This window comes from Typopeltis vanoorti, chromosome 5 (genome assembly GCF_054136105.1).
Source record: "Typopeltis vanoorti isolate ZY-2024b chromosome 5, IOZ_Tvanoo_1.0, whole genome shotgun sequence".
In the NCBI taxonomy this organism is placed as follows: domain Eukaryota; kingdom Metazoa; phylum Arthropoda; class Arachnida; order Uropygi; family Thelyphonidae; genus Typopeltis; species Typopeltis vanoorti.
This window is the reverse complement of record NC_143553.1, coordinates 76089680-76115484: the sequence shown is the minus strand read 5'-3', so window position 1 is coordinate 76115484 and position 25805 is coordinate 76089680. Positions and strand designations below refer to the sequence as shown.

The following is a 25805-nucleotide window of genomic DNA, read 5'->3' as shown; positions in this document are numbered from 1 at the left end:
AAAATCCCCCAGAGTTAAAGATCGGTACTATCAACATAAGAAGCCTGAATGGCAAAGAAATGGAGCTAGCTGAGGAATTAGATAAGTACCAGATCAACATAATAGGAGTAACTGAAACAAAAACTGATGAGATCTTTCTGAGCAATAAATACAAGATGTTATATTCAGGCAATGACAATCAAGGAACAGGAGTAGCCATAGTATTCAAGACTAAATACGAGGCTCATCTTCTTGAATGGCAGGCAGTGTCAAGTAGAGTAATTTGGGCAAATATGACAATGGGGAACTGGACAAGGAGACTTATTTGTGCCTATGGTCCAACAGAAGGTTCTACTAAGGAAGAAGTGGAGGAATTTTTTGAGGCTCTAGAGAAAGATACTGACACAATGAAAAAGGTAAAGTTGATCCTTGTTGGGGATCTAAATAGCAGAGTAGGAAGTGATTGTCAGACATACAAAAATATTTTTGGAAACTTTGGAGAAAAGAGCAAAGTTAATAATAATGGCAAATACCTGTTGGATTTCTGCTCAGGACATGAACTGGTTATTACTAACACCATGTTCCAACATAAAAATGTGCACAAATTCACCCTGAGAGAATAGGCAAGGAATAAGAAAAGTCTCATTGACTATGTTATTGTTGATAGTGATGTTTTCTCCCTGGAGCAAGACACCAGAGTGCACAGAGGATTTGAAATTGGAAGTGATCACTGTTTAGTCTTGAGCAGGATAAAATTGAATTTCATATTGAAATTCAATTTCAATATGAAAAGAATGACGTGTAAGAAAGTTTTAAAGCGAATAAAAGTTGATCAGCTCTCAGATGTGAACTGTAGTCTAACATACACAAAAATTATTGAAGGAAAAATTAAAGAGTTTGAGAACAGGAACCAAATCATGGAGATTTAGTGGCAAGCCTCGAAGAAAACTGATTGATTCAGCTAGAGAGGCATGTGGTGAAGTTGTCTGCAAGGATAGAAAAATTAGAACTGCATGGTGGACACAGGAAGTTAAAGAGGCAATGAAGGAAAAGAAGAAAGCATATCAAAAGTTCCTGGCAAATAAGTCAGCTTGTGCTCTTAGAGAATATAGAGAGAAATGTAAGAAAGCTAAACAGTGTGTAAAACTAGGTAAACAAAATCATGGGAGGACTTTGGCAAGAACATAGAAAATAAATATCAAGAAGGTGGAAAAATATTCTGGAGGTTGCTGAAGAAGCTTAGGATTGGAGGAAAGAGTGCTGTAAAAGGAGTCAGAGATGATAAAGGTGAAATGAAAACGAGAGAAAAAGATATCCTTGGACTATGGAGTAATTACTTTGAAAATTTGCTAAATGAAACAAGCAGGATGACAGTACAGTGATAAAAAACACTGACCAGGCATGCAGTCAGGAATACATATCCATACATGAAGTAGAAAAAGCCATCAAAAGCTTGAAATGTGGAAAGGCAGCAGGAGTAGATGATATTCGACCAGAAATGCTGAAGTATGGTGGTATAAAATTCTTACAATGGCTGCACTGCATAGTTCAGAAAGCTTCGACAGAGAGACGAATTCCCAATGATTGGAGTAGAGCTCTCATAGTACCTATATATAAAAAGGGAAATAAAACAGAATGTGAGAATTACAGAGGCATATCCCTATTGATATATTCTTCTCAACCGTTTCTCAAGTATACTTGAGAAACGGTTGAGAAGAATTGTGGAAAAAAGGCTTATTGAAGAACAAACTGGAATCAGGTGAAATAGAGGCTGTCAGGATCAAATTTTCACTTTACGACAAATAGTGGAGAAATCATAGGAATATAAAAGAGATCGGTATTTAAGTTTTGTCTATTTGGAAAAGGGATATGACAAGGTGCCAAGAGAGAAGCTATTAAATATGCTACAGTTATGTGGTGTCAATGGGAGGACATTATATCAGCAATACTTAGTCTTTATTTGAGTTGTAAATCAGCAGTTAGAATTGAAGGAAGTACAGGAAGGTGGTGATGATGATGATGACTTTTTGAAATTTTAAATAATGAAAATTTTAATAAAGAAACTCAGCATAAAGTACAAACATTATGTGCTAAAATAAAGGACTACAAATTTATTTGCTCTCTTATAACTGTGCAAGATTAACTTAACAGAATAAGCCCTGTGAGTAAAATGCTTCATGATAAAAATATGAACATTACATTTGCTTTAGAATCTATCGAAAGCTTAAAAATATTCTTACAAGAGTATTTAAAGAAGTTTTAAAACCGCAAAAGAACTGAGTGAAGAGGTGGACGGATAACAAGAATTTAAAACTGTTACGGAAGTCCGACGACGAAAGAAGACAATTTGACTACGAGCATGATGACGAAACGCCACAATCGCCAGGAGATAAATTTAGAGTGAATGTGTTTTATACACTTCTAGACATTGCAATGTGTTCGGTAATAGAACGTTTTGAACAACTAAAAGATATGATAATTTCAATTTCTTGTATAGATTACTACAAATTAATAACGAAGATTTATGAAAAAATTGTGACGATTTAGAGATTCTCTTGAAGGACGGCGACAATAAAGACGTAAATACGAAAGCGACAATAAAGGTGTGAGTAGGGGAGTGAGAGGCAGGTTTTTTTTGTGCAGAGTTGTGAATGATTGGAATGCCTTGCCTGAGAGTGTGGTGTCTGCAAGGAGTTTGAGTGTGTTTAAGACACGGTATGATGAGATGTGTGCATGATAAAAGGACCTCCCAGATGAGTCGTTGACTCCATGGGGTCTTGGGTAATAATAATAATAATAAATGCAATAGAACTATATGACGAGTTATGTGCTTTCCAGGATATTTTTCGGAAGGATATTTTAAATATTCAAAACTTTTTCGATATTCTTAATTTTATTGGTTCCAATAATTTATTTTTTCCTAACTTTTCAATTGCTTTAAGAATATTATTAATCTTACCTGTTAGTGTAGCGAGCGGTGAACGTTCCTTTTCCAAGTTGAAATTGATTAAAACCTACTTAAGAACAAGTATGTCACAAAAAAGATTTGTTAGTTTGACGTTAATAGCTATTGAAAATGATATATGTGCGGAATTAGACGTTAAGACCATTATTTCTAATTTTATGAATATGAAATCAAAAACCCTAAAATTTTAATTTAAAAAAATTTCAAGTATATTTATGTAATTTAATTTATTTTCTGTTATTCTGTAAAGATGTTATTTTTTGAATACTTATATTAAATGTTCTAATTATTTCTGAATTCTTTTCTTATTTTCTCATCTATCTTGAGTTTCTTTTATTTTCCTAAAAGACAGTTCCACTTATAAAAATTATTAAAAAAATTTTACAAGTTACTAAGAATTTAGTAACTTGTAAAATACAAGAATTTTTTTAAACTTCAGTGGAAATAAATTTTAACTTTAATTAAAATTCATTTTAATTTTGTTAGCGATTCGGGTCAGTGAGAAGGCTATAATCCCTGTATCATTATATTCAACGATTAAAGTGAAGTGGCTTTATCAAAATTTGCTTTAACTTTTGAGAATTTTTTGAATATTCGGGTTTTTAACGATTTTCCTGCCTAGTCAACACCCCCGGTTCGTTACTTTTAGCGAACTAACGTGTGGCTGTTCTGTCAAAATTTATTTGAGAAATTTCAAATAATTAAAATTTTTATTATCGTAAAAGAACCGCACACGCCCGGATCGTTACAGGGGCGCTTAGACAGACATTGCATGCGGGCGACAAAGACCCTAGCACCGGCTCTGCGTGAATGTGATTATTTCGTTAAAAAATTTTATTTTCGGGGAAGAGAGAATATGCAACGTATACCATATCTCCTTTTACTAACTCCTTAATTATGTCAAAATCTTTTACTTTTTCTTTTAATTTTTTTAGCTGTCATCAAAAATTAGTAAAAGATTTGGAGTACGAGTAGTTACAATACTTTCCACAAGAATAACAAACAAACAAAAAAATACATGCGATTCGTTCATTAGCCTCTATGAGGGTATACGCAAATTTTTCCATAATTTCATTGATCATTACAGTGTTGTTTCAGGGAAGTTGTCAATGGAAGTTTAGGATGTCTGACGTGCGGAATTTTGATAGTTGTTATAAAATGTGATTCAAGGAATTTTGACTAGTAAATTTACTAGTAGTAAATAGTTTTACTACTATAATCAATTTTATTTTTAAAGAGGTCCAAAGAATTAGCTAACTAGGTAAGTCAACAAATTTCAAAACAAGGGCGATACGCTTGGCCTACTGCCATTAGTATCGCCATTGTTTCATTGCTTCATTTACTTCATTAGAAACTGTCTATTATTATTATTGTGGATAGGGAAAGTCATGTCCTGCTCTACAGAACAAGACTTGGGTCTAACCATGGATGCACCGTACGAAGAACTTAATTTTAAACAACTTCTGGCAATATTTAAACACGTAGGAAATCTGCTTCACGCAAAATGGCCAGGAAAGGTTGTAGTTCATGAAATAAAAGAAGTTGATGCAGATGACTCTGAACTCTTAGAACTTCTTCAAGACAGCGCTAGCGAAATAGCAACAACTGCTGAGCATAATCCCCTTACTGACGACACCGATTATCAGGAGGTTCGCGCTCGCAAAAAGCGCAAAATTGTGGCCTCCGAACCACCAAATGCGGATCAAATGGAAGAAGATAGCTCTGTCCCGGACTCTCCTATCTCCTCGAGAGAAAGATACCCCCAGTTATTCTGCGTGAAAAGAATAAATGGATGTCCCTAAGGACTACGATGTACAACTTGCAGATCTCATACAGCCAAGCAAAAAATGTCACAGGCGGCATTAAAATCCAACCCAGTACAGTGATGGATTATCGACGGATAACCTCTGAATTGAATACCAGAGGTATTCAGTACCACACTTTTTCACTGGGATCAGAAAAAAACCTCAAGGTAGTGATTAGAGGTGTATCTGAAGATGTTTCCACAGAAGAAATCACTGCAGATCTACACCAGCAAGATTTACCACCTGTAAAGGTCAGCAGAATGACCAGGAGAGACAGGACACCAATGCCACTGGTGTTAGTAGAGATCAGTCAAACCTACAAGCATATATATGATCTGACGTTCATCTCTGGACTGAAAATAACTATAGAACCATTAAGAAAAAGGCTTAAACAGGACAATGCCAGATGTCAGAAGTTTGGTCATGCCCATAAAATGTGTAGGGCTGAATTTAGATGCTTAAAATGTGGGGTTGGCCACCCAACAAATACATGCTCTAAGTCAAAATCCACCCCGGCTAAATGTGCCAACTGTGGCGGTCCTCACACTGCCAACTACAGAGGATGCATGTACAATCCAAGAAATTGAAAATCAGAAGCAGAAACATTTTCTTCCTCACCTATGTCAGAGACTACTTCACAGTTTCCCGTAGTTCAATATAAAAGGTCAGACGCCCTTCAGAAGAAGTCAGAGGTTCCCAAAAGAATAACTACGCATCAACAATCTAGGATATGTACGGATGTAACTCGTCCTAAACAGTCATCCTGTGAACAGACAACACCACACACACAAATCTGGCAGCTATCATTACCTCTTCTCTTGCAAATATGCTGTTGGATTTTAGCAGATCCAACCCATCACCTTCTTCTTCCAAAAGATTCATAAAGGATACCCAAACCATCATCTCAGCACTCACTAATGAACGGTAATAAACTAAAACCAGAATCTCTAGAGATCACTGCGTGGAACGCGAACAGCCTCTGGAGTAAGATATTAGAACTTCAAAATTTCGTCCAAATACATCAGCCAGATGTCCTTTACTAAATGAGACGCACCTAAGACCTTCAGACAACCCTCCAAAATTTGTGGATACCAACTGTACAGAGCTGATGGACTATATCCCACAGAGGAGGAGGCACGGCAATTTTCATTAAAAATTTCATCTGTCATCTCTCCATAAACATTCCTCCTGCCACCAACCTCGAGGTCACTGGCATTGAGATTCTCACGAGTTCTGTTGGCAAATTAAAAATCTTTGCATCATATCATTCTCCACAAAAATTATTACTCTGCTCGGATTTGAACGCCTTATTCGATACCGGAGAGCCTATCAATGTGGCAGGTGATTTAAATGCCAAGCATTCAGCCTGGAATAGCTATTCCACCACCAAAAATGGACAGATACTACAAAACTATGCTGGTTTCAACAACCTTCTTGCAATAGGTCCCGCTGATCCCACGCATCACAACGCTTATGGTCGGGCTGATGTGCTGGATATAGCCATATTGCAGCACATCAGACTCCAATACAATTTAATGACGATCAACGATCTGTCATCAGACCATAACCCAATACGATTAAAATTGGGAAACCTTGAAAAATTATCTCCCCCTCCCCTCACTCATTCATTCCTTGGGAAAGACCCTCCAAGGTACTTCCCAAATATATTGGTCCTGTTCCCATCATTAAATCAAAAGAGGAAATTGAAACAGCTGTTAAAAATTTAACAGAACTGATTAAAGCAGCCAGTGCAGCAGTTGCTACCCCTGCAACTAACCACAAGTCCATCCACTTGCCAGAAGATATTATGAATCTGATTAGAGAAAAAAATAAGGCAAGAAAAAGATATCACAACACCAGGGCACCGCAAGACAAACGAATCTTGAACTGGTTCAACTCTGCAGTGAGAGATGCCCTTGCAGCCCATAGACTTAACTCTGGGAAGAAAAACTAACCTCCATCTCTGCTGATAACCACTCCATATGGAATCTCATCCGAAAGATTAAAAACAGAAATAAACCTCTCCCCCCCCCACCAAACAGATTCAGGTCTCATCCACACAGATGCTGATAAAGCTGAAGCAATAGCAAATCATCTTGAAAAACAATGTAAACCTGCATACGATCACCTCGATTTTAACCATATATACAAGATCCACTGTAATGTCAGATACTCACTCAAGTCTGCTCTCACATATTCCACTCAAATTGCACCCACCTCACCTGCTGAAATATATGCTATTATTAAAAAGTTCAAGAACAAAAAGACTCCTGGACCCGATGGTATCTCTAACAAAGTAATAAAGCTTTTACCACGTAGAACTATTGTCCATCTGAGAAATATAATTAACTCCATCCTTCATTACAAATATTTCCCTTCCTACTGGAAACTGGCGGACATAATACCGATCCATAAACCTGGAAAAGATCCCAGATTGTCTCAAAATTACAGACCAATCAGCCTCATCTCAAATCTTGGCAAAATTGCTGAGAAGGTAATTCTTACCGGACTTCAAGATTCAATACTCCGATTAAATATCCTGCCTGAGGAGCAGTTTGGCTTCCGACAGTTGCATAGCACCACGCAGCAAATATACAGATTGGTGGAACACATCATCACGGGTTTTAACTGGCGTCAATGCACTGGGGCTGTTTTCCTTTACATAGCCAGTGCATTTGACAAGGTTTGGCATTATGGTTGGCTATACAAACTGATATCATCTGGTGTACCAGTCGGAATCATTCATCTTATAAAGGCATACCTCTACGATAGGCGCATGCAAGTCAGGATATGTGGGGTAGTCTCGACACAAAAACGCATCTTGGCTAGAGTTCCACAACCTTACTAGCACCAATCCTATTCTCCTTATACTTGTATGATATACCACACAACCCATTTTCTTCAATTAAAGCCTTTTACGCTGATGATACAGTGATATTAACCAGATCTTTAAAGCCTCGCCTAGCCATCAAGAAACTGTAAGAAAACCTACTGCTAATCAAACAATATTTTTCCAAATGGCAACTCCCAGTGAATCCCCTGAAGAGTGTAGCTGTCCTATTCTCCAGAAGCTCACCGCTTCCTAAAGAAGATATTCTCCTTTTCAACACTAAAATTCCGTGGGAAAATGAAATCAAATATCTTGGTGTAATACTGGACAGAAAACTGACTTTCAGCTCCCATATTAAGACTCTCTGTGCAAACACATCAAAATCCATAGCCCAGCTCTATCCGCTAATTAATAGAAATAGTAAGCTGAGCATCAGAATCAAACTTCTCATATACAAACTGATGATTCGTCCAATACTCACCTATGCTTCACCGGCCTATTCTAATATTCTCAAACTACAACATATCTAGAATAAATGTCTCAGAGTAATCCTGGGCGCCCCATGGTTCATCCGAACTGTCCAGCTACATCGGGACACAGATGTCCCCTATATTTACACTTTCATGCAGACTATAGCAATCAAATTCTTCTCAAAAGCATCTGTGCACCCTAACAAACTGATCCAACTGACTGCAGATTATGACGCAATGGATTATTTCAAATATAAAAGACCTAAAGCCATCCTAAACTTCAACACTGAGGACTAATCTCCTAGCCCACTCAGGGCGAGCAATTAGCTCATAAACTTTCTCCACTCACAGTTTCTCTCAAGATAGCCGGAATTATGAAAAGATTTTGCTTCACCCCTTATGTCAGTAAAGTTGATAGTTGATAGTGTTGTTTCATTTTCAGGAATGAGCTCAAGCTCCTCAAATCCAAGATGAGTCTTTGACTCCATGGGGTCTTGGGTAATAATAATGATGATAATAATAATAATAATAATAATAATAATAATAATAATAATAATAATAACTCTACGTAGGGTAATCAGACTATCAAATCTGGAAACCTGGATCTACTCGATCTTTAGCGTGAGGGAAATAGTTTTTATTTTATTTTATTATTTTTCATTGGTAATACTTAAAATTTAAATTCTCATTTCAGAAATATTGACAACAGGATATACTCTTTCAGAGTAATTCTAGTTACACTTTATTTATTTATTTATTCGTATGGAGTTTCCTCCCTTTTTCTCCCCCATCCCTATTAGGGAGAGTTGAGCCTCCCTAATGGTGGTTAAGTATTTATGGTTGTAGATCCGTGTGTGTTCATGGGGTCGGTTTACCTGCTTGCTGAATGAAAAATGCCAGATAAACTGGCGTTTTTCATTCGGCAAGTTTTTTCGTTTCAAAAACCCTACTTCCCGCGCTCAAGACCGGCTAACTTGGCTATGGCTGAGGAAGATCCTCAAATTCCTCACATCTTCGACAGGAATCGAACCTGGGACACTCCTTCCCCAGTCATATGGTTGCAAATGCTCACAGCCTCTAGGCTAACCGCGCGAATTAGTTACACTTAGAACCACGAAACGGCGCTAGCTATCTGCGTACTTTCGTCGTAATCTGTGAGTACAAATTGGCGGTAGAAAAAGATGAAATCAGCTAATGGCGATGACTAAAGGAAGAGATCGGCTACCCACCAATTTTTAAGAGCTAGGACTCAATGAATTCCACCGACTCCTTTTGGGAAATGAAAAAACATTAGGGGAATTATCATTTACATGTTATTTGTAAAGAATGTTATCTGTAAATAATGTATAAACGTATTTATAAATACTTATGTGTTTATATTTTCTAAATATAAATAAAAATTTTCTATTGAATTAGTTAAGCACCTCCGTGTTAAAAATGGACGAATGACTAGGCCCTGGCCTCTTCGACTGGAATAAAACCCGAGTTCGATTCTCGTCGTGACAAGAGAAATCTTTATACTTTTTCAGTTGAAGGTGAGTTAGCCGATCTCATACGGAAGCAGTAAGGTTTTTTCTTCCTTAAACTCCCGTTTTCATCACGCATACAGGCAAATCGGCCAGAGAACACGCACAATTAGAATGCTATTAGAATGCAGTGGTGTGTTGTGGAGAATTGAAGGATTGTGTACTGTAGTAGTTTGCATTCTTGTGATGAGATTGGGCTCCTTGAAAGTGCCATGTAATAATAATAATAATAATGATGTAAAAAGACATCTATCTTCCAGTATTTGCTTGAGGGTGTTCAACATATATGGCCTTTTGCTATTACTTGCAAAAGGCTCATTTTTCTATTTTGCTGCTACTTGTATGTCTATCATATCCTCCTACCTTCAGTCTAGTATGTTTATGATCAAGTTTCACGATCCACCTTCCCTCTATCTGTTTCACATAAGTGTACAGGAACATTGAATACCAGATTTTCACCAATACCTACTGCCGATATCTTAAAAAAGTATTCATGTAGGAGTATATACCTCTTAGATGATATCCTCCAGAAAACTTCATGAGTTTAATTCTAGTTACTGACTATCAGTAGCACACTCAGGATTTAATCTTGGTGGGGGCCTTGAGTTGAGTAGACAAGGTTGAGAATACACACTATGCATTGCATAGTGTGTATTGTTATTGTTAATTGTTTTTGTTTTAATACATAAATACATAAATTGTTATTGTTTTTAGATAGCCCAAGCTATTAACAGATTTTACCTACTGTGATATTTTGAAAGAAGAAAAAGGAAGGGAAAATAAAATACAATATTATGTAATTTTTAATGATATTTACCAATTGTCATACTTTCTAACGAAAACATAAAAAATATATAGATATACTAATTTTTCTTGTGCAAATGTTGTTAGGTTCAGTTAAAATGTATATGAAGAAGAAAAAAATACCTTAACGAACTTATTTACACAAAACAAACAATGAGTGTCAAAAATTGATGTTTGTTTTAGTAATATATTACACAAAAATAAAACATTTTTCTACGATGTGAATGATTTGTAGTTGGTAAATCTAATAAAAGTTTAAAATGCATCAAAATCAGTTTATAAACCACGTAGAACATTAATTCTTTCTAGCACATTCATCACAAATGTCTTTCCTGTGGTCTGCATGCACAAAAAGTCGCATACCAAACAACAGATCTTGGTTTTCTGATCCTTGGCTTGTGGACAGATCTGACATCTAGCTTGCTTCTTCACTTTTGGTTTTGGAGGTCCCTCAGCCTCAGCAGGACCAGCATTAGTGTCTTCATCTCCTTGGATGTTCAGAACTTTCTTTATGATATTTGAAGTTCTCTAGACAGTGGCTGAGACAATCTCCTTTTCATATGTGGTGTTCCAAGATTCAAATTCTTCAAGTATTGGTGCCTAATCATCTTTTTCTTAGTTGCTGACTGGAGAATTATCTGCGAGTTGATTTCTGCCTGATCCAGCATCCCATTAAAATAGCCGAGGTCATCTTCTGGTTTTGCAGCTTTTTGTGTAGTTGTGAGCCATCTGGTCAAAACGGGTTGCTTAGAGACCTCATCAACTTTCTTGTCACTGTGCATTGATAGAAATAGCTGTGGTGCCTAACACAAAGTTAACACACACACACTAATGTTCACCAGGGTATGCTATCACCTCAACGGTCTTACAGAACGACACATACTTCATGAACTACACTCATTCATTGACTGATGTGGAGAACGATTGTTGGTTAGAGTATAGTTGGATGGGGGGGGGGTGCTGTGCACATCCACGACTAATGTGTAGAAGAAAATGGAATCACCTGTGGTAACGTGTAACCCTGGGGAGCATTGCAGGGTTAAAGCCAATTTCTGAGTTAATTTTGCTGTGGTGCAAGCATGTAATCTAAATTATACTTGACTAGAAACTACATTTATGATACAGTATATTGGATTTATTGGTCCATGGTTTAGATAAAAAGATAAAAGCAGTTTAGACCATGCTTTTGATGTCATGCGTGCTCTTCAATTTGTTTAACTGTTTTTTAAGTCATTACTGCATTCTTTTGTTAGCATTTAATGTTAGTATCACCTTACCCGTCTTGATAAAGCCAGACAGACCCCAGCTGGTGAAACTTGTCAACGATTATGTACATATGTTTCATCTAAACCATGGTCCAATAAATCCAATATAATGTATCATATTTAGTCTAAAGGACCAAATATTAACTATCAAAATAGAAACTGCATTCTTGTTTTCATCGATGATGAAAACAAGAATGCAGTGAAGTATCTTCTTGAACAGGTGACTTGTGAAGTATCTTCTTGAACAGGTGACTTGTACATAGAGGCTGTTGTCCCATTAGATTGACTCAGTATCTAATAATGCACAGTACACCTCCTTTCAGACTTGACAGATCATTTTTAACCTTTATTGAAGGTCTCGTCAGTGGCAGCTAGAGCATTGCAATATACACATCCAAAAGGAGGATATGCTGTATATGGAATAATGAGGCAAACTGATGTGAATCTAACACCTGCTATATAAATAACCCAGTAATCTGGCGCTAAATAAATAAAAAAAAAAAAAAGTGAGGGAGTTCTACAAGGTTTAATTCACATTCATGCCTTGTTCTAATCCCTCTCCTCACCTTGGCCACTGATAGATTTGTAAAAGAAAAAATAGAAGTATGAATAAATATTGTAAAACATAATTAAATTTGTCAATGCGATTTATTATCCTTGCAGATAAATGCCATTTATCTGCAAGATCTAACTCTGAATAAATTTATAACATTATAATATATAATAATTTGGGTCTGGAAAGCTCTGATAGACATCTAGAGCAGAAATTACTTAATTTTATGTCTTCTTATATAGTTACAAAGTTACACAAGATTTATAAAGAAGAGTTACAAAGATTATATCTGGATTATGAGATTTAGATTATGAGGACAGATAATGTGGATTACAGATTCTTGTTAACAGGAGAAAGAGGTCTATAAGCCTGATGAAATTTTTTCTTATATGGAAAGTGAGGAGAGAACACGGGAGCATCCATGGAAGTTAGGTTTGTTCACAGTCAAGAAAGGGTAAGAGCTAGGTTTTTCTCTCACAGAGCAATGAGTAAGCAGAATAGAATTACCTTTAGGGGTAGTGAGTGCATCTAGTGTGAATGAATTTAAGGGAAGGTATGACAGCTGGTTTGAGTAATATAGCCTCCCTCGATGAATCTTTAACTCCTTGGAGGTCTCGGATAATACTACTAATAATAATTTTAAATATTTTCGCAATATCAGTATTTTAAAGTTCACCTATTATTGCTAAAGAAAATTCAACTATTAATTTAAAAAAATCCAGGTCAGCAAGGAAAAAGGTATTGAAACAACCATCTAGTGTGCTCCTAGCCCCACTGCACTGTTGAAGGAGCATAGTTGTGAAGATACGATTAATTAATTTAATAATATTTAATTTAATTTAATTAACACATTGCACAGGCTTCCATATTCTAAGTCAGATTGAAACTGTCTATTCAGTCTATGCACACTGCTATAGGCTCTTGCAAAGCCGAGGAGCAAGCATGCTACAGGAAAATTTCCAAGAAGCTGACAAAAAAGAACAAGATAATGATGAAACTAAGAAAAAAAATAAGAAAACTAATTTTTTTTTATCATTGCATATTTATTTGTATGATTTTGTATAAAATATAGTTTAGTTAACTGTATTCTATTTGATACAATAATAAATTTCGTTTAATCCTTTATCCAAGTGTAGGCAAACAAAGTTTGTGCCTGAAAATTTCTTCAGGACTGAGGCAAGGTGGTACATTTGTTGGCAATTCATAGCAAAGGTGGGCCAAGCTCTCATCTCTCCTTGTCTTAGTATCTCCCATAATGCAAAACACATCTTCTTGCGGACATGTATAATGCTATGCATTAAGGGAATGGCCACACTACCCAGACAGGCTTCGACCTTTATTGAGGTCTCGTTAGTGGGAGGCAGACCCAGAAGTGGTGATACCAAGGCAGAAGCAATGGAGAGGTCATATTCTATTTGATACATTTACTGCACAAATTTTAAATTATCACTGCATCTCCCCCTTGCAGCTTTTTTGTCCAGCTGCACATTAGAATAAAGACTAACCTCATGTGCATACTGTAGTTTGCTCAAGCTTAGGTAATGAATAAAAAACAAGAATATAATTTCAAGTATTATTTATGTGAGCACTCCATGGAGTGAAAAGACTCGTTGTAGGAGATTCAAAGGGGAATAAACACTCCTTATTTTAACATGTCAATGTGTTCTTCAGCATCCAAGTAATCCTTTGAGCTATTTTGCCGACTCTTGCAATATTGCAAGAGTTTTGCAACTTTTGCAACTATCATCTTATTCTGGCTGTCTTTAGTTTGAGCAAAGCAAAATTAATAGTCAAAGCTACTAATATCAGTTTATATATATATGTAAGAATTGCAAGAACAGCAAAAAGAGTGCTATACCGTAATGTTTTAATGGAAAGGGAAGCAGTTAGTCTCCTGTGGAGAAATATCACTTTTTTTTCTTTTCATTGTTTTGTTTTGTTTTAATAAATATACATTTAATGGATGAGAGTCTAGAATATTGTAGAGTGGAATCTTTTCTGGGATTCTATGTGGGTTTCAAGCAGTAATAATAATAATAATAATATATTTAAACAATGCAAGATTATTACAGCACATTTGTAAATCTTTGCCAGCCTAGTTGGGCCTGTTAGCCCTTCTGCTTGCCAACAAATAAGCTATGAGTTTGAAGTTGACTGCAAGCACATGAATGTTTGTGAATGACTTTACATAGTACATGAATTTCATTGTCCAGTGTAAGACCATCCCCTGGACAAGCAGGGTGATGGTCTTGAGGTTTGAAAATTTTCATCTTTGGTTTTTACAGCAGAGTTTCCAGATATCCAACCCACCCTTAGTCTACCCTTACTAATAGTAGGGTTTTTTCTCTCAGAAACTCAGGTTTTTCATCCCGCATACAGACAAATCGGCCCTTCAGAACACACGCAATTTACAGACAAAAAATACTAGTTGTGGTGATGGTGGAGGTGGGCAGTAGATGGCGTTGATGGAGATGATTCATAGTAGAGGTTCGGTGTAGTAGTTGAGACAGTTGTAAGTGTCTTCCCACGATGATTTTGGGCTCCTTGGAGGTATCAGGAATAATAATAATAATATATTAGGTTTCAACCTTTTCTGGGTGAGAGTCAGAAAGACAGAGAAATGCTGTCTGGGATATGAAAGTCTTACTGATGCACATGTTTCTTCCCTTGTATCAATAAAGGTTTGCAGCGTTGGGAAAAAATGGATGCTAAATAAATTGGAAAGTTTTGTTATACTGATATTGTAAATAACTGAATTAAATCTTCTAATACCTTTCTACATTCAAAAAAAAGGTAGTAAACTGAGCTATTATAAACCAGCCTAGCATTTTGGAAGTCAATGGGCAGCCACTGAAGTAATGGCTGCCCAACACCAAAGCTGTGCTCATGGTTATAGATGGGTTTAAATTCATTTGAGATCATTGATAGTATGGTATACAACTGCAACTACTACCATCTCATAATCATGGACTCCAACTCAATATTGTTGTTTAAAATAGTGTGGAGTTGCATTGTTTTAAGGTCAATTTTTTCTGAGCTTGGTATTTAAAAACTCTTAGTTACTACTGGTAAAAAAAAAAAAAAAAAAAAAAAATACCCTGGTAGAGCCCATGATGACAAAATTTGGGACTTCAGAACTACTTGTCTTAGCCAACAACTAACTTGGTAAGTTGCTGAAAAAAACACCTACAAAGAGGAGTTCATCTAGTTGGCAACTAGAGGATACTGACACTGATATAAAAATACCATTTTCCTACCCTGGCCATATTAATTTTGGACAATGCAAAATTAGTAGCCAGCCCATTCATTTCAGTTCTCTCGTTCAAATCATAAAAATATTTGTAAAGTAAAAATAAATCCTTCATTGCATTTTATTCTCCAAAGGGAGTAGGTACAATAGAACTCTTTTAGCCCTAATTTGGAAATTAATGGGTAGCTAGTCTTTGTTGTTTTTGATAGCTATTATTAACCGCTAACCTTAGCTGTTAACAATAGCCATGCACATAGTCATCAATTATTTTTCAAACTTAAGTAACTTTCTCTGAAGTTTTCGATAATATGGCAGATAGCTTCCGTCATCTTATAATCTTAAACCCTAAATTCCAGAAGTTATTGTCTAAAATATTGTTATTATTATTATTCCAAGACCCACCATGGAGTCAGACTCATTGTGGGTCCCTTTGTCATACACACAGCTCATCATCCCATGCCTTAAATACATTCAATTTCACTGTCGAGACCACACTCTCAGGCAATGCATTCAAATAATTCACAACTCTCCATGCAAAAAATCTACTTCTTACTCACTTGCTTACACTATCCATATATAGCTTCCGTGGATGACCTCTTGATTTTCTCCCATCTCATACCATTTTATGAAAACCTCCTAAGCATTAATCCTATAATAACCCCTTACCAACTTGTACATCTCTATCATATCTTATCCTCTTCCTCCTATTCACTTCTTCTTCTTCAGCTTGTCCCACGTAAGTAGGCTTGCTGTTTTTAGTGGGTCTCCTTTACATCCTCCAGTCTTGGGCTGTAACCGCATCCAAGTTTCTCTTCCTCGAGTTCTCCTCCACTAGCTCCCTCCATCTCTTCTTTGGCTGCCTGCACTTCCTCCTCCTCTGCACATCCATCTGCATGACCTTTCTTCCCACATACTTGTCCTCCTTCCTCATCACATGATCAAACCATCTCAACCTTGCCTCTTATATCTTCGCTCTTCAGTTCATAACTTTCACCTTACCCCTTACATAGTCATTTCTCAGATGATCCTTTCTGTTCACACTGCACATCCACCTAAACATTCTCATCTCTGCTGCCTCCATCCTGCTGATGTTATTTTTCCTCAGGGCTACAGTTTCCATAGCATATGTCATAGCTGGTCTCACTACTGTCCTAGATTTTGCCTTTTAGATTAATCGGCACCCCTGTTATCCTATAGCACTCCATCCAGCATGTATCCTGCATCCCACTTCCTTCTCAGACTCTCCATCCTCTTTCACTGTTGAACCTTAGTATTTAAAGTCCCTAACCTTCCTAATGGCATTTCCTTCCAGCTCCAGAACTGTTTCCTGGCTGCCATTCACTTTGCAGCACACATATACTCTGTCTTACTTCTGCTCAGTCTCATACCTCTCTCTTCCAGTACTTTCCTCCATCTTTCCAGTTTAGCTGGCACTTCTTCTCTTGATTCTGAACACAGCATGATGTCATCCGCATACAACATTATCCAAGGAGCGTCTTCTCTCACCTGCTCCGTCACCGCCTCCATCACAATATTAAACAGGAACGGACTTAATGCTGACTCTTGATGCAAGCCAATTGTCACTTGAAACTTTCTGTCTCTCCCAGGCAGATCCGAACTCTTGTCTTCACATTTCTCTATATTTCCTGTTCCAATCTGACATATTTCTCCTGTACCTTCTCCCTCAGACACCTCCAGACTTCTTGCCTTGACACTCTATCATATGCTTTCTCCAGATCAATAAACACCAGATGTAGCTCCCGTTGTTTCTCTTGAAACTTTTCCATCATCTGCCGTAACCCAAAGATAGCATATGTCATTGGTTGACCAGGTATGAAGCCAAATTGCTCCTTTGCAATCTCTGCCTCCTTCCTCAGTCTTCTATCAAGAACCCTTTCTAGGATTTTCATTGTGTGGGACATTAATTTTATTCTTCTATAATTCTTACAGTCTTGTGCATTCCCTTTACAGATGGGAACGAGTACTTTTTCTCCACTCCTCAGGTATATTTTCCTGTTGGTAGACTTTTATGAACAGGTCCTACAGCAGGTCAATATCCTCTTCCCCAGCACCTTCCATGCCTCCACTGGGATCCTCTCAGAGCCCACTGATTTTCCATTCTTCATCCTCTATATGGCCTCCACGTTTGCTCTACTGATGTTCTGCACCATTACCTCATAAGGCTGCCCATCTTCTCTGAGAGTCCTCACATTATTCTTCCTATCCACTAGATTCTGTAAATTGCATCTTCTCAGCCTTTCTTCATACTCAACATTCCAGATATTAGAAACTACCTTAGTCAATTGCCTCTGGACCCTTTCCATTATCTCTTCATCCTTTAGAAAACCAGGTGACCAAATCTGTGTGCATTAGTCCATATAGGGCCTAATCAAGGCATTAGACAATGGAACCATAATTTCTTTACTTCTACAAGTCAGCATCCTCTGCATCATTGCCTAAATTCATTGTGTTGTCCTCATAGTTTTGGCGATGTGTCCACTAAATTTAAGCTCCTTATCTACCATCACCCCAAGATCTCTTATTCTTCCACTTCTAACAATATATCTCCATCAAGTGTAAACAATACATTCCACCTTTGTTCTTAAAATTTTAAAACCTTACATTTTGAAACATTGAACTGGTATTCCCACTCCTGTGCCCATTCACTCAATCTATTCAAGTTTACTTGTAAGGCCACAACATCTGCTTTACACTTCATACTTCGTCTCAAATTTGCATCATCTACAAACAGCAATATCCCCATGCAAATCTTCGCCAATATCATTAACATACAGGTTCAATAGCAATGGTCCTAAAACAGACCCTTCAGACACACCACTAATGCCTTTCCTTTTCCAGGATAATGCTCTCCATACACAACTTGCTGATAGCTGTCAGATAGTCAATATTCAATCCAATGCACTAAACGAATATACAACTCCATCTGCTGTAGTTTGACTATTAAGTTATCATGTGGTAATCTATCACAAGCCTTTGCAAAATCTAAGTGCCCTGCTGTGTATCCATCTCCCCCATCCAGTGCATCAACACCTTATTGTAATAAGTAAGTAGATTACTAAAACATGACCTCCCTTTAGCAAATGTGTGTTGTCCATCAAACATAATATAACCAATGATGAATCCTAGTTCTCACTAACCTCTCCAACACTTTAACCACAACACCTGACACCTAGATTGGCCTATAATTTAATGCTCGTGTTCTGTCAGATTCCTTATGAAGTGGTGCAATCTTGTTTTCCTTCCACTCCTTTAGAATTTGACCTAATGTAAGACCCATATTAAACAAATGTGCCAAGGTAAATGTGAACTTCTTGGAACATTCCTTCAAAGTACATGGTAATATATCATCAAGCCCCACAGCCTTACTGACATCTAGTTTACTCAATTCCACATATACCTCTTGCTCACACACAGTCAGTCTTCTCATCTTCATCCACTGCTCTCAAATTCTCCATGGTCACATTCACAAGTGTGAAAGACCTTTATGAACTGCTCATTAAATATCTCAAGGATATCCTCTGCAGCAGTTATCCTTTATACTGCTGCTCACACAGTAATTTTGTTACCCTTACCAACCTAGTCACCCTCCTTGCCTGTTCTTTGTACTCCTTATGGAATTGGTTATTGCCACTCATCTTACGCTGCCTCCATAATACCTTCTATCTGTGTATTGTATGCTTAATCTCTTCATTCATCCATTTCACACCTACCTTATTTAATCTTCTGACCTTTGGAATATATTTAAACATTGCTTCTAGAATATCACCCAAGCAGCATTGATCTCTTTTCGAAGCAATTCCGCATTCCATTCTACAGCTCCAATCTGTCTCCTGATTTTTTTCATAATCACCAGCCTTGTAGTTCCTCATATACCATTTCCTCACAGAAATACTCACATGGCTGCAAACTATCCAGAAAATCACTTCATTGTCACTCTCATCAACTGAGGGAGATTTGACTATGTATTCCAAAAGGCTGAATAACATAGGTCTAAAATGGATGAATGTGGAGCTTAAGCATGAAATCTGGAAAAAGAAGGTACTTTGGAGGAAGTACAAGATGAATAATGGTAATAATCAGTTACATGAATAGTATAAAAATAAGCCAAGAGAGTGACTCACTTCTTAAGGAAAAGAAAAGTGTAGTATGAGGAGAAATTGGAAAATCAGGTGAAGAAAAACTCTAGAGTTTTTTAGATATGTGGCAAATAGAAGAATAATCATGGTAAGATAATGTTAATGGATGGACATGATAGAATGATAACTGCTGCAGAAGACATTGCTGTGGTATTCTGTGATTTTGCAATTTATAAGGGTATTTCATCCTGATCAGGGTGAAATCATGAGGAACTTAAGGGTAGAGGACATAGGAGAGGATGGCTTAATTATGAGTGAGCAGGAGGTATTTGAGGAAATAAATAATAATAATAATTATTATTATTATTATTCAGGCCTTCATGGAGTCAAAAGACTCATTATGAGGTCCTTCATAAGATAATAATAATAATAATTATTATTATTATTAATCAGGCCTCCATGGAGTCAAAAGACTCATTATGAGGTCCTTCATAAGAACATAAAGTCTGTCAAGACTCATCGAGGGGAGGTTCCCCCCCCCCCCCCAAGAAACCCAAAATCTATCATGCCACTCCTTAAGTTCATCGACTGTTCTCGCTCTCACCACTCCATCAGGCAATGCAATCCACGGTTCAACCACCCTCCGTGCAAAGAAACCACTCCTCACCCTCTTGCTCACAGTTTCCTTTCGTAACTTCCAGGGTAACGTCAATAAGGTGATAGGATTTGATGACATATAACCTTGTATCCTAAGGGAATGTTCCAGGAAATTGGCAGTAGCATTGCCGTGCCTGTTTAATAAGTCTTGCAACAGCACAAATTCCAAAGGAGTGGAAGGAGGGTAAAATTGTTCCACTGCATAAAGGTGGGGATAAGTCTGTAGCTTCAAATTATAGGCCAATCTCTATATCTGGAGTTGTGGTGAAGGTACTAAAGAGAGAGAGAGAGAGATTGGTGAGAAGTAGGATGGAAATGGGCTGATAACAGCGGTATTCTCTGTGGTTATCAGGATGGGTTTGTTAAAGAGAGATCATCTTTTACTAACTTATGTACTATAACAAGTTGACAAATACCTTGGACAGGGGAGATGCATATACTTGCAAAATCCAAGTACACAGTGGTGTACTTGGATTTTGCAAAAGCTTTTGATAGACTGCCACATGACAAGCTTGTAAATAAACTGAAATAGATGGGATTGGATAACAGACGTCTGAGTTGGATCAGTGATCGGCTGTCATATAGGTATCAGAAAGTTGTATATGGGGGTGCAGTATCCCAAAAGAGGAAGGTCACTAGTGATGTTCTGCAGGGATCAGTTTTTGGGACCACTGTTGTTCAATTTGTATGTTAATGATATTGGGATGGGTTTAACAAGTAATATGCAGCTGTTTCAGGTGATGCAAAAACTGGGAAGAGCAATGCTGAGTAAAGCAGATGTTATGGCCTTACAAGAGGACTTGAATAGATTGCTTGAATGGCCGATAAGCGGAACTATCAGTTCAGTGTTGCAAAGTGTAAGGTTTTGAGATTTGGTAAGCAACAATGGGATGCGAAGTTTAAGGATGATGCTTTAGGTAAAATGAAGACCTACTAGGGGGTTTCTCATTTCAAAAATGAGGACTTGTCAGTTGAAGACCAACCAAAATCTGGCAGACCTTCGACAAGCAGCAGAAATGATGAAAACATCAAAAAGGTTTGCCAGGCAATCAATGAAGATAGAGATGAATTTGTCATGGAGTTCGTGCTGAAAAATTTTAACCGAAGATTTGTAAATGAAACGTATTTGCTAAATTTCTGCCTCATTTGCTCACAGAGAATCAAAAAAAAAAAAAAAGTGAATGTTTGTCATGATTTGAGGGAGCAAGTTCTTAATGACCAGAACTTTCTTTCAAAAGTTGTTACCAGGGATGAGTCTTGGTGCTACGGTTATGATCCAGAAACAAAACAAGCATAAGCCAATGGAAACATGCAGATTCGCTGAGACCCAGGAAGGCACGTCAAGGTCAATCCAACATCAAGACGATGTTGATTTGTTGTTGTTTTTTTATGTGAATGGAATTGTACAAAAAGAATTTGTTCCTCCTGAACAGACAGTGAACCAACATTCTTATCTCAACATTTTGAGAAGACTGTGTGATGGTGTATGATGAAAACAGCCAGAACTGTGGAGTAGCAAAAATCACCACAACAATTCCCCAGCCTACACAGCCCTATCTCTCCAACAGTTCTTGATGAAAAACAACATGGTGGTTGTTCCCCTCCGTCCTTACTCGCCCAATCTCTCTCTCCATGTGACTTTTTTTTTTTTATTCCCGTGGATAAAGAAAACCATGAAAGGGCAGCAATTCATTGATATGGATGAAGTGAAAGAAACGTTGCTGGAGGCCATAAACAGTATTTCAGTTGAACAGTTCCAGAACTGTTTCCAGCAGTGGAAAAAAATGTTGGGACAAGTGCATTCACTCACATGGAGAGTACTTCGAAGGAGACTATAATATGGTATCATAACTTTAATAAAAAAATATAATTCCAGTTATTTTTGGGTACCCTCTTGTATAGATTACATTCCTTTAATCTATCCTCATACTCAACATTCTAGAGTTCTGAGAGTTTTATGTACTTCCTTCTGTACTCTCTAATGTTTCCTTATCACCCAGATATTCAGATGATCAAATCTACACACAGATAATCCATATGTGGCCTAATTAGCATTTTATACAAAACTTTGCCAGCCTTCCCTGATATATAACTTAAATAACAGCTCCAGAACAGAATCCTGTGCTTCTCACATTTCTCTTTTGAGACATTGCACACCCTTATCAGCTACCCATTCCTGTATCCAGGCTGCTCCTTACATTTCCATCCCTATCTCCTCCTCAATTTCAACAGTAATTTATCATGGGGATTCCATCAAATGCCTTTGCAAAATCTAGAAAAATCACCATATAAACATCTCACCTATTATAAAATGTAACTAAGTTACTGATACAGGACCCATGCTGTGCTCTGGAAAGATGTTTTTCTCATTTATCAACTTTATGTTATATTTCTAACCAGCCTCTCTACCACCTTTGCACCACACTTGATACATGAGTGTGGCATGAAGTTTGAAATCATTGACTAGATTCTCTCTTATGCAGTGGCACCATTTTCTCTTTGCTTCTGCTTTTCTGGGACTGTTCCTGTTACCAGACACTTCTTCAACAAGCAAGTGGTGGGTTCTTATATCTCCTTTGCACATTCTATTAATATACTTGGTGATATTTCATCCAGTCCCATATCTTTATTAATATCAAGGTCACTTAAAATTCCAACTATCTGTATTCTTGAACTGGTCTCTTCCTCCCAACTGTTAAAATTTATCCACTTCCAACTCCTGAACATAAAATGAACTCACAAAACATTCATTGAATATTTCCATTATATCTTCAGTGTATGTAATTTGCATGCTATATGCGATCTCCATCAACTGAAGTTAGTCTTATCTATCTTTTCTTTTACTACTCTCATACCTGAATCATTCTCTAGAATTATGGGTTTTTGTGGGTTGCAGAAATTGGACGATAGGCAAAGGAGGGGTGATATGATTGAGACATTCAAATTACTGAAGGCTTTCTATAAGATTGATCTAGAAGATATTTTTAAAAATATGACTGGTGGTGGGAGGACTAGGGGACCATGCATGGAAGCTGGGCAAGAACGTGGTTGACAAGGGTGTTAGAGCTAGGTTTTTTACTTGTAGAGTGGTGAATGAGTGGAATAAGCTTCCAGAGTCTGTTGTGGGTGCTATGACCGTGAATGAGTTCAAGGCAAGTTATGATAGATACTGTGTCAATGTCGAATAGTTGTTCTTGACATGATGTTAGGGCCTCCCTCGATGAGTCTGTCAACTCCTTGGAGTTGCCCCAAACAATAATAATAACAATAATAATTATGCTTTTCTGCCTCAGCCAATGTCTTTACTATACTTGCCACCTTCATAGCCTATACATTGCACTTTCTTATGCCACTGCTGGTTATCTTGTTCTTTATACTTCATCTGTAACTCTCTCTCTCTTTGCAACTCCAATATAATTTTACGATTCATCCATTTCATCCCCCACTCTTTTTATCCACCTAACATTTGGAATACAATCCGATAATGTCATCTGCTTCACTCCCATTGCACTACTGATTTTTTTTTAGTTTATAATAGTCTGTATAATAATAGCCTGCTCAGTAATTCTACACATATCTTTTGTTCAATGAAGCTTGCACTTACCTAGCCATCTCCAATGTCAAAATCGCATCAACACCTTTGCCAACTGGTGGTATCTGGGGCATCAATTGATATTTTCATAACCAACTGGTTTTGTCACACATTTACCCAAAAGTGACTTAGTTGAAATCTTATGTGTAAGAAGAAATTTTATAGATCTTTTTCAGGAGGTCTATGATAACTTGTTTTTAGTAAAAATGGCAGAGAACCTCCTGCAATAATTAAGCTTGCTAAACTGTTGATTAGATTACTATATACAATCATTGACAAAATTTGCCATCTCAGTAGCATCTCATGACATATAGGGAATCATGACATGAGTATTCATGTCACAATTCTCTGTCCCCATCTAGGGATTTGGCAGCTCTACTAAATAAGTCATGAAAATTATGACATCATTAAATAAAATAAATAATATTACTTTTCTACATTCAGTTCCAAGATATTCTTCAGCACTAAGGAATTCTGCTTACTCACCAGGGAGTAAAGAGTAGAAAAACTATTCTTTTACTTCATGGTTGTGTTTTTCTCTACTCATTTGGATCTCTTACTAACTTATTGCTGCTGTTCATATCCTCCTCTCCTCCTTTCTTTTCTCTCCTGTGTACAAATCATAAATTATATTATAAGTCACAATATCAATTGTGGGACTAACTGAGCAAATACTGAACTTTAATAATTAATACGCATTAATTATTAAAGTACAATAAATATTGTACACCAATGGCATGTGGTGAGGTTGTGTACAAAGATAAAAAAATCAGAACTCCCTGGTGGACACAGGAAGTTAAAGAGGCAGTGAAGGAAAAGAAGAAAGCATATCAAAAGTTCCTGGCAAATAAGTCAGCTTTTACTATTACAGAATACAGAGACAAATGTAAGAAAGCTAAACAGTGTGTAAAACTAGCTAAACAAAAGTCATGGGAGGACTTTGGCAAGAATATAGAAAATAAATATCAAGAAGGTGGCAAAATATTCTGGAGGTTGTTGTTGAAGCTTAGGAATGGAGGAAAGAGTGCTGTAAAAGGAATTAGAGATGATAAAGGTGAAATGAAAACAGGAGAAAAAGATATCCTTGAAGTATGGAGTAATTACTTTGAAAAACTGCTAAATGAAACAAGCAGTGATGACAGCACGGTGATAAAAAACACTGACCAGGCATGCAGTCAGGAATACATATCCATACTTGAAGTAGAAAAAGCCATCAAAGGCTTGAAATGTGGAAAGGCAGCAGGAGTAGATGATATTCGACCAGAAATGCTGAAGTATGGTGGTATAAGAGTCTTACAGTGGCTGCACTGCATAGTTCAGAAAGCCTGGACAGAGGGACGAATTCCCGATGATTGGAGTAGAGCTCTGATAGTACCCATATATAAAAAGGGAAATAAAACTGAATGTGAGAATTACAGAGGTATTTCCCTACTGAGTGTTCCTGGCAAGATCTATGCAAGTATACTTGAGAAACGGTTGAGAAGAATTGTGGAAGAAAAGCTTGGTGAAGAACAAGCTGGATTCAGGCCAAATAGAGGCTGTCAGGATCAGATCTTCACTTTACGACAAATAGTCGAGAAAGCATGGGAATACAACAAAGATCTGTATTTAAGTTTTGTCGATTTGGAAAAGGCATATGACAAGGTGCCAAGAGAGAAGCTATTCAATACGCTGCAGTTATATGGTGTCAATGGGGCATTATATCAAGCAATACTTAGTCTTTATTTGAGTTGTGAGTCAGCAGTTAGAATTGAAGGAAGTACAGGAAGATGGTTTAATGTTAAATCTGGTGTGAGACAAGGATGTACATTATCCCCTCTGTTATTCATTATCTATATGGATCGCATTATGAAGGAATGTGGTATTAAACCTGATATCAAAATTGGAGATGTTAATCTCAGCTCTTTGCTTTATGCGGATGATGTTATACTTCTAAATAAATCCGCTACAAGTCTGCAAGATTCTCTGACTAAATTGAATAGCTGTTGTAATAGATATGGTATGAAGGTCAG

At 37.1% G+C, this 25805-nt stretch overlaps 1 protein-coding gene across 3 annotated transcripts in view; it reads left to right on the top strand.

The window, feature by feature from the left end:
- Positions 1-25805, top strand: part of LOC150106550 (mannan-binding lectin serine protease 1-like) — a 202399-nt gene that overhangs the window by 18130 nt on the left and 158464 nt on the right. The window contains exon 2 of one of the 3 annotated variants that reach the window (XM_090392525.1): positions 12440-12651. The exons of the other annotated variants lie outside the window; for them this stretch is intronic. Coding sequence (XP_090248651.1) covers positions 12587-12651 — 65 coding nt within the window. The 5' untranslated portion in view covers positions 12440-12586. The remainder of the gene's footprint in view (positions 1-12439; positions 12652-25805) is intronic. 3 annotated transcript variants of the gene reach the window in all.